The sequence below is a fragment of the Podarcis pityusensis genome, assembly GCF_964106645.2.
Source record: "Podarcis pityusensis genome assembly, chromosome: 2".
In the NCBI taxonomy this organism is placed as follows: Eukaryota; Metazoa; Chordata; class Lepidosauria; order Squamata; family Lacertidae; genus Podarcis; species Podarcis pityusensis.
Genome location: NC_138029.1, coordinates 121,760,512 through 121,770,633, shown reverse-complemented (window position 1 = coordinate 121,770,633; position 10,122 = coordinate 121,760,512). Strand labels below are relative to the sequence as shown.

Here is a 10,122-nt window from a genome sequence, read left to right as displayed (position 1 = left end):
CTGAGAGTTTCAAGGCAAGCCATGGGTGGTTTGAAAGATTTAAGAGGAGAACTGGGATCCACAGTGTTGTGAGACATGGCGAAGCTGGCAGTGCCAACCAATTAGAGGCTGACCAATTTGTTTTGGAATTTAAAGATTATGTTGAGTCTCAGGGCTTCGTTCCCCAGCAAGTTTTTCAACTGTGATGAGACAGGTCTCTTTTGGAAGAAAATGCCAAAGAGGACTTACATAACAAAGGAGGAGAAAGCATTGCCAGGGCACAAGCCCATGAAAGACAGGCTGACACTTTTATTTTGTGCGAATGCAAGTGGAGATTTTAAGCTGAAGCCTTTGTTAGTCTACCATTCTGAGAACCCCAGGATATTTAAGAAAAACAAGGTCATAAAAAGCAAATTGCATGTGATGTGGAGGGTGAACAGCAGAGCTCGGGTAACCAGGCAATTTTTTTATTGAGTGGGTTCATGAAGTGTTTGGGCCAAGTGTAAAAAAATACCTCCAGGACAAAAATCTTCCACTGAAGTGCCTGCTTGTTATGGATAATGCTCCAGGTCACCCTCCAGGCTTGGAGGATGAGTTGATGGAAGAGTTTGGTTTTATCAATGTAAAGTTTTTGCCCCCCAACATGATTCCTCTCATCCAGCCCATGAACCAGCAGGTCATATCAAATTTTAAGAAGCTTTACACCAAAGCACTGTTCCAAATGTGCTCTGAGGTGACCTCGGACACAGATCTAACCCTAAGAGAGTTCTGGAAGAATCATTTTAATATCCTCCATTGCTTACATATGATAGACAAAGCATGGAGGGATGTGACTCAGAGAACACTGAAGGCAGCATGGAAGAAATTGTGGCCAGATGCTGTCCAGGAACATGGAACGGCGGCTGTCGAAGAGGATGCTCCTATTGTTGAGGATATTGTGTCTCTGGCAAAATTCCATGGGCTTGGAAGTGAGTGGTGCTGATGTGGAGGAGTTAGTGCAGGAGCACAGGACTGAGCTCACCACAGAAGAACTTCAAGACATTCTGACGGAGCAGCAAAAGCCTGTAGCTGAGGAAATTAAGCCAGCAACTGAGGAAATAACTTCGTTGGAGGAGGAGGAGAGCAGAGAAAGTGCACCTACAGCAACAATCAAAGAAATGCTTGCAAAATGGGCTGAAGTGCAAGCTGTTGCTGAAAAAATATCACCCTGATAAAGATGCTCTAAGTCATGCCACTAACATCTACAATGATATCGCTATGTCTCACTTTATAGAAACCTTAAAACAACGGCAAAAGCAAGTCTCAATTGAAAAAAATTTGGTAAGGAAAAGATTCAGTGAGTCTGAACCAGGTGGTAGTGGTGTAGGTGGCAGTGGAGGACCTCAACTCCCCATCCAAACAATGACTATCATCAGTGCAGGTAAGGGGGGGGGGGGAAATAACATTTTAGTTTTTTTAAAAATCATCAATACGCTCAAGGATGCTTAGATGAGATGGCCAAGAGATGGCCTACCAGGAAAAAAATGGCAGGTCAAGTTGATGGATTATGCCGAAATGGCTAAAATGACCAGAAGAATCAGAAATCAGGAAGACCAAATTTTTAATAAGGAATGGGGGAAATTTATAATTTATTTTAAAAACCATTGTAAAACAGTTAAAATAGTTAGTAGGATTGGAATAACACTTGTAGTTTAATGGTGAATTTTGGACACAACGGAGAGGTAAAAGATTTGGATTATCATAAAAGATGCAGGAGGAAATGATTAACAGCAAGACCCACAAAGGGAAGGAGGGAAGTCCAGGAGATTTTTTGGAATCTTGTTTCTGTGTTGTATGTTGGATGCGACTGTAAAATTTTAATCTGAAATGGATCCTATAGCTCTGATCCAGCAGGTTTTTTCTCCTTATGTCCAACCAGGTGGACTTTAAAAAAAAGTCTTCTAGGATTATACTAGCTGGAGATTTGGGATCATGTTCTCAAGAGCTGGTGGCCCCAGGCATAAGAGCCCAGCTGCCAGAACTTGATTTTGGGAGACCTATCGGACAGAAATAAGTGAGCTGCCTGTTATGTTCAATATCTGGGCATTCTCTCTCTGGACCAGCCAACCCAACTCCTTCCAAACGAGACAAACACACCATTTTTTTTTAAAAGCCTGTTGCAGAACAAGGGCAAAAGAGTGTGATTTAAAAACTTTGCTGGGTGGCTCCGAAAAAAGTCCACCCTCCACCTCCCTGTGTGGTGGACTCCCCTTCCTTGTGGGTTTTGAAGCAGAGGTTGGATGGCCATCTGTCAGGGATGCTTTAACTGAGTTTATTCCTGCATTTTAAGGGGGTTGGGCTAGATGACCCCCGGGTATCCCTTTCTATGATTCTCTGAAATGCTTCTGGGCGCGAGACAAAGTGCAAGCAACTTGTCTTTCGTTGCTTTTGAGCAAAGAGGAAACCAGAGGAGGATCGCTCCCGGCTTCCCCAGAAAAATCAGCGCCCAGGAAGGATCCGGGCGCGATGGACGAGGACCAGGCGGCTTCTGCCGCTGCGTCCCTCAAGGGTTAAACGCACTGAGTCCCGTTTCCTAGAGGGGCAGGAAGTTGGAACGTTGCGTCGGTGGGGGAAGGCGACGGCGAGCGCACAGGTCCGGCATTGGCTTCCGGAAGGGTGACGTTCCGGGCGGAGGTCTGAAGCGTCGGAGAAAAGGGCCGGGCCGAGGAGGTGAAGGTGCAGCCTCGGAGGGGGGGGGCGAGGGCAGTGCTGGGGGGGGATAGGAGAGGACCCCCCCCCCAACCTCCCTCTCGAAATCCACAGGTTGTGGGGCTGGGGCTTGCAACATGGCTGCAAAAAGGGACCCGCCCGCTTTATAGCTGGCTCTGCAAGGCTATCGTATATGGGGGTTATTATTACAGTATCAGTGCTTTTTTTCTTAAAAAAAAGTTTAGGGGTACTCTCATTTGACTCAAGAGAATCGCCATTTTATAGTTCAAATTGGGAAAAATAGAGTAAATGGAGAAAAGTACAAAGATTCACAAAATGTTTAGAGGTATGCGTAGCCTTGCGTCCCCCCAGAAAAAAGCACTAGTTGTTATTATTATTATTAATCGTATATGGGGGTTGTTGCTGTTGCTGTTGTTATTTAATTCATCATATATGGGGTTATTATTAGTATTATCGCATATGGGGGTTATTAGTATTATTGTTGTATATGGGGGTTATTATTAGTCGTATTAGTATCATCATCGTAAAGGTCCAGTTGCGGACGACTCTGGGGTTGCGGTGCTCATCTCGCTTTATTGGCCGAGGGAGCCGGCGTACAGCTTCCAGGTCATGTGGCCAGCATGACTAAGCCGCTTCTGGCGAACAAGAGCAGCGCACGGAAACGCTGTTTACCTTCCCGCCGGAGTGGTGCCTATTTATCTACTTGCACTTTGACATACTTTCGAACTGCAAGGTTGGCAGGAGCAGGGACCGATTCGAACTGCCGACCTTCTGATCGGCAAGCCCTAGGCTCTGTGGTTTAACCCACAGTGCCACCCGCATCCCATCATCATCATAGGATCATACTATTGTAGAGTTGGAAGGGACAGGGAGGCAAGGCATGGAGAGCTCAGCAGGCAGCACCAATCATACAATTGGAAGGAACCCCCGGGGTCCTCTTATCTAGCCCCCCTGCAATGCAGGGATCTCTGCTAAAGCATCCATGGCATGTGGCCCTCCAGACTCTGCTTGGAGATCTCCAAGGAAGGAGAGTCCACCACATCCTGAGGGAGACATTTCCACTGTTGAACATCTCTTACTGTCAGAATTTTTTCCCATATGTCTGGTTGGAATTTTCTTTCTTGTAACTTGAAGCCTCTTGTTTACATCTTCTCCATCTCCTCCCCAGGCAGCACAATGGTGTCGAAGGCACTACCAGGATCCTCCCTCCTTTGGGATGGAGCAGAAAGAACAGGTGTGCAGCCATCTCAGGTAAGTTAGGGACCACCTGGCGGAGATGCAGGGGGCAGCCTGGACACCTCCGTTCTGTCTCACTATGCTGCGGGAGGCAGGGACTGAAAAACATTCCCCTTTCTTCTTGATGCCCAAATATATGAAGATGATCAAGCGAGAAGGCTGTGGAAATGCCTTTTCTTGAGAGTCTTGAATCTAGCAAAAAATAATAATAGTAAGGCGATAGCAAAACTGATTTGTTTAATTTGTATGCCGCCTTTGTATGTTGAGAAATCTTTAAGCCGTTTACGTAGCAGATGGGTGGTTTTCAATTCAGGGATTACTGCTAGTGTGGCAGGATTCCACCCTGCTCATGTGTTGCCCACTCCCCATATGTGTTCCAGAGAGTTAGGAGACCCCCTAGCACAGATTTGGGGGGGGGGGGAGATGAGGGGAATTCCATTGCACCAATAGAAATCCCTATGCTGATTGAATGAGTACCTTATCACTATGTTAAATGCAACCATTGTTGGCTATTTGCAGACTAGTTGCACTGCAGAAAGCTTGCTGGGCAGACCACATATTCAAGAAACGCAAAATAACTTTAGCTAAGTTTTAATAATAAAAACAAAAACTCATTTTACATTAATTATAATATATCAATAAGCATGACCCATCCCCCGGGGTACTGAGAGAGCTAGGTGCTGCTCTTTATATACTGTACCCTACAGCTTAATTAACATAACTTAACAGCACCTGCTATACTGCTTCGCAGCTGTAAAACTAGGTGGTTGTTGTTGTTTTTTTAAAAAACAAAAATATTATAAAGGAATAAAAAAACCCCACAATTTAGTAGCTTAACTGCCCCTCATTTCAAACTGGGAGCAATGGTGTATGTAGGGAAGAATATTCTGAGTAGAGAATATGTGCTTCTTTCAGTGCCTGGTGTCCTTTGAGGAGGTGGTTGTGTCTTTCACGAAAGGGGAGTGGGATCTCCTGGATCTGGGCCAAAGAGCTCTCTACAAGGAAGTCATGCTGGAGAATTATGCGGCTTTCATCTCTTTGGGTAAGGACAATCGTCCCTTGGTGGACTGACGCTAAAGGGGTAGATTCCTATTCTTGGAATTTGTCACTGTACTGTAGAGATGCCAGTGTGGAAACAGATGGCAAGGCTGTGGGCCCACAGTGCGTCTCCTGGGCCACAATTTCCCGGACCTGACGAATGCCATATTGAAAACTGGCAAAACACAGTTTGTGGAGATGTGAAGCTTATGGGGTTTCACTTTTCCCTAACATGAACACAACATCCCTTTTTCTCCTCCTGTTTGTTGGAAATATGAAGGCATGGGAAAACGTGGGGCAGTTTTCTCCCCAATTTTTCCTTTCTCCCCCAATTTTTTGGAAACAAATTCAGAAAAAAACCTTGGAAATTCCCCAGTTTTTCTCTTTCCCCCAGGCCTTCATAGCTCTACTCCTTGTTCCCTCAAACAACAGATGGGTGTGTTTGATTATTTGACCAGAGACTAGACTAGATCTGATAGGCCTTTTCTGTGATTCAACAGGGTGGTTCTTAGGTTCTCATGGGGAGGAGAAATGACCATCAGGTTGTGGTGTCCCATACACAGAAATATCCCCAAACTAAAACCAAGTATCAGATGAATTCCACTGAGTTCAGATTCCCATCTCCTATTTGTTGCCAGCATATATAAGAACCTGCCTTTCCCTGATTCGGGAGGACATAGGATTGGATGGGCTTGGAATGCCAAAGTATTTTCTACCCCAAAACAACATGTCTTTCAGTTCCCTTGAAAGGATTTCCCAAACCAGACCTCATCTCCCGGCTGGAAGGAGGAGAGGATCCATTTCACTGGGACTCCAAGGAAGAGGAGATGTTGGCAGCAGGTACTTTCTTGGGAGTCTTGCGGGGCCATTTCATTCCCTGGGAATTGAGGAGGGGATTCCTTCGTGAATTTTTCAGCTTCTGCTTAATCTCACCGAAGACTGACGGACTCATCTGGCTGCGGGTTCTTCCTCATAGACACACCTTGAGGCTTCACCCTCTTAACTCATGTCGCTGGCTCTCACCCCAAAGCTCCTTTGAGGTTTGCCTCTGAGGTTTCTTCAAGTCGGTTTATTTATTTATTATAGATCTATATTTTTATGGGCAGTATTGAGTTGAGTCCTCCTCCCCAGGCTCCTTCATTGCATATTTAGGCACCAGGCAAAAGCATTCCTCTTCTCCTTTCTTTATAAGGAAGGAGATTCCAGTTAAACATCAGGAAGAACTTTCTGACAGTAAGAGCTATTTGACAGTGGAACAGTCTCCCTCAGGAGGTGGTGGACTCTCCTTCCTTGGGAGGTTTTTAAGCAGAGATTGGAGGGCGTTATTCCCGATGTTTCGTCAGATTCTCCTTTCTTGTAACTTGAAGCCAAACGTTTCAAGGTTTCCAATAGCAATGTATTTTAGCCATCAGAGGCCTGGGTGAACAGAAAGGTTTTTAATCTCCCGCTCTTTCAAGCCAATAAAGAGGACAACAGATGCACCTCATCAGGGAGGGCATTCCACAAATGGGTGACCACCACCAAGAAGGCCCTGCCATGGGACAGCACCAACCGGGCAGCAGCCAGTGCCAGCAACATCACCAAGGCCTCTCCTGCCAATCATAGGGTCCCAGATAGCTGATATTGGGGGATTGTCTGATACCCCCTTTTCTCTGGAACTTGGTTTCTGACTCCGTTGGACCACCCACCTGCCCCCGAGCCCAGTGTCAACCAACTCCCCTGGAGTCCCACCTCCTGACTCCTGAGAGCCTGCCTAAAGTCAGGACAATGTACATACGCAATAGGCAATCTTTATAGAATTCCTTCAAACCATAACAAGTACAAAATGAAATCAAAGTCTCTGAAAATCTTTAAATGAAGCAAGGTACCAGACTTTGTATGATGAAAGACAAGCTGTGAAGCTTTGTGTATTCAGCAAATACTGTGACTACATTATTACATTATTATTGAGCAGTGACTACATTATTACATGAGCACTGTTCCACAGCATTTGATATTTTCATTTACATACATACATTCATTCAAAATAAGATGGGTTTATGAAGCAATTTTATATCCTCCCACCACGCTGATGAAGAATTCTACGAAACAATAGTCAATATCCGGCATCACTGTTCAGTGTTGAACATCATATTTCCTGAATACACAAAGCTTCACAGCTTGTCTTTCATCGTACAAAGTCTGGTACCTCGCTTCATTTAAAGATTTCCAGAGACTTTGAGACTAAAGATTTCATTTTGTACTTGTTATGGTTTGAAGAAATTCTATAAAGATTGTCTAATGCATATGTACATAGTTATCGTGTTGCCTAGACATTGCTGACATTCTCTTTGCAGCACAGGGGTTTGTTTGGTTACTTAAAGTCAGAACAAAACAGTTCGCTGGCGGAAAGATTGCAATACGAAAGCTCACCCCAACAGCTGCTCTTCCTAGATTACAATTGCAGAACAAATCCTCATCTAGCTGGATGTAACTTGGTGTACAGAACTTCAGAACAAACCTTTGTAGTGACTGTTTTGGTAGCTGATCAATTGATTTACCCTCAAAGCAACAGCAACCACAGAAGAATGAGCTTTTCCCCAAGATGGTTTTTCTTGTCTACCCCATTATGTTAAAATTATGGAAAGTGATATGCAGAAATCAAGTGGGGAATGGACCTGAAATGAATGTGTGTTGTTCTCTGAAATACTAGCATACGCCGAAGGTAACCTAGGTCTCAGCGCAGTGTGTAAAGAGGAAAAGGGAAGAATATTGGAGATGTTGACCAAAGATAAGCTGCTAGGTCTTAGTTTTTGCCTTGAACCCCTAATAAGATTTTCTTTTCTTTTCCCCAGCAGGTGAAGGGGAAGAATATGAAATTTATAAGGAGCAATTTCTGGTGCCTTTGGAAAGAGTCCAGCAGGAAGCGGGGAAAGGGGTGTTTGCAAAGCGAAGGAGACCTAAAATGCTGGATGGAAACAACTCCAGGGATGAGAGGACTGAATCCTCTGCTTCTCTGGGTGAGGAAATCCTGAGCTTGCGTGTATTTCACAAGGGAAAGAGAAGGAAAAGGTATCCATTGGGTGGGAAGACTTTGACAGAGGAATCGAGCTTGAGTCACCGACACACTGCCCACCCAGAGGAGAAACCGTGCAAATGCCTGGAGTGCGGAAAGAGCTTTAGCCACAACGTGAGGCTTATCGCTCATCAGAGAACCCACACAGGGGAGAAGCCATTTCAGTGTCCTGAATGTGGAAAGAGCTACGCTGAAAGAGGGACACTCATGATACACCAAAGGATCCACACAGGGGAGAAACCTTATAAATGCGAGGAGTGTGGCAGGAGCTTCAATCACCGGTCCAATTTTACTTCACATCGGAGAACTCACACAGGGGAGAAACCTTTTAAATGCATGGAGTGTGGGAAGAGCTTCAGCCAGAGCACAAGTCTTACCACCCACCAGAGAATCCACACAGGGGAGAAACCATTTAAGTGCACTGAGTGCAGGAAGAGCTTTAGCCGGAGGTCGAGGCTCACCTCTCACAAGAGAACTCACACTGGGGAAAAGCCATTCCGATGCCCAGAGTGTAGGCAGAGATTCAGTCAGAAAGCCCAGCTTTATTCCCATCAGAGAATCCACACGGGCGAGAAGCCGTACCAGTGCCCCCAGTGCGGGAAAAACTTTGGTCACAGCACAAGCCTTAACGCTCATCAGAGAATGCACACAGGGGAGAAGCCATACGAATGTCCACAGTGTGAGAAAAGCTTCACTTACAGGGGGAGCCTTATTGCTCATCAGAGAAGCCACTCCCTGGAGAAGCCAAAGGAGTGCCTGCAGCCTGGGAAGGGCCTCAAGGAGCGATCAAGCGCTTCTTCACATCAGAGAGGCCACACAGGAAAACTCTGGATATACGGTCCCTTGCTTACAAACCCAGCTGACGGTTCAGCGCCGGTTCCCTGTTCACCTGGCAAGGAGACCGATATTAATGGGAAATTCTTTGTTTTATTAAAAAGATAAGCAGTTTGACTCTTGGGCAAATGCTATTCAGTCCCATCGCTTTGTTTCCTTTTGCGTTTGCGAGCTACGAAATTCCCCTCTTGCCGTCATCCTGTGTCGTTATCGTTGTCAAATGTTTGGGGCAAGGCTGTGGCTAGGCAGTTTTTCATTTGTATCCTGCTTTAAGTATATTCTAGTGGTCATGTTGCACATTGAACCTCTCGGGTGGTGCTAAGGCCACCTTCAACAGTACATTTTGAAGCACTTCGAACAGCCATGGTTTTCCTGCAAAGAATTATGGGAGCTGCAGTTTGTCATGGATGAGAAGAAGAAGAAGAAGAAGAATCCACCCATCCAACTGGGTTTCCACAGCCTCTCTGGGCAGCACCCAACAAAATTTTAAAAGGACCATTAAAAAATCAAAGATTAAAAACTTTCCAATAGAGGACTGCCTTCAGATGTCTTCTAAACATCAGATAGTTATTTATCTCCTTGACATCTGATGGGAGGTCATTCCGCAGGGAAGGTGCCACTTCCAAGAAGGCCCTCTGCCTGGTTCCCTGTAACCTCTCTTCTCGTAGGGAGGGAACTGCCAGAAGACCCTCGCAGCTGGACCTCTGTGTCTGAGCTGGACGATGGGGATGGAGACGCTCCTTCAGGTATACTGGGCCGAGGCCATTTCAGGCTTTAAAGGTCAGCACCAATACTTTGAATTGTGCTGGAAACGTACTGGGAGCCAGTGTAGGTCTTTCAGGACCGATATTATATGATCTCGGTGGCCGCTCCCAGTCATCAGTCTACCTGCCGCATTCTGGATTAGTTGTAGTTTCTGGGTCACCTTCAAAGGTAGCCCCACATAGAGCATTGTTAGGTGATGCCCCTGTTCCCCTAGCAGAGCTACATTTCCCAGAGTGGCTAAAAAGGCTATCCCTCTTGCCAGGGAACTCTAGGATTTGTAGCTCTGTGATACTCCCGCAATTCTTTGGAGGAAGCCACGACTGTTTTAAAGTGGTATCACGGTGATTTAAATGCATTGTGGCTTTAGGGTTGCTGGGGAAAGGCTGTTATGTTGAAGGGAGCTGAAAGCAGTGTCGTCCCCCCCCATGGAACAACTGGGAATTTTTGGAAAGCTCTGCAAATGGGGCGGGGTATGCTTTTTGTGTGTGTGTGTTTTTTGTAACTAA

General features: G+C 45.7%; 1 protein-coding gene across 7 annotated transcripts; it reads left to right on the top strand.

The window, feature by feature from the left end:
• The first annotated feature begins 6 nt into the window (after window positions 1-6).
• LOC308469683 (uncharacterized protein) lies at window positions 7-9,227 on the top strand. 7 transcript variants are annotated; one of them, XM_080992493.1, is made up of 5 exons: window positions 7-1,399; window positions 3,857-3,939; window positions 4,840-4,966; window positions 5,701-5,802; window positions 7,800-9,227. In XM_080992493.1, the coding sequence occupies exons 1-5, from the start codon at window positions 1,237-1,239 to the stop codon at window positions 8,957-8,959; spliced, it is 1,635 nt and encodes a 544-aa protein (XP_080848619.1). In that variant the 5' UTR covers window positions 7-1,236; the 3' UTR covers window positions 8,960-9,227. The 7 variants fall into 7 exon arrangements, with proteins under 7 accessions (XP_080848619.1, XP_080848618.1, XP_080848622.1 ...); XM_080992492.1 differs by having other exon boundaries at window positions 7,797-9,227; XM_080992496.1 differs by lacking the exon at window positions 7-1,399 and adding an exon at window positions 2,320-2,688 and having other exon boundaries at window positions 7,797-9,227.
• The last annotated feature ends 895 nt before the right edge of the window (window positions 9,228-10,122 follow it).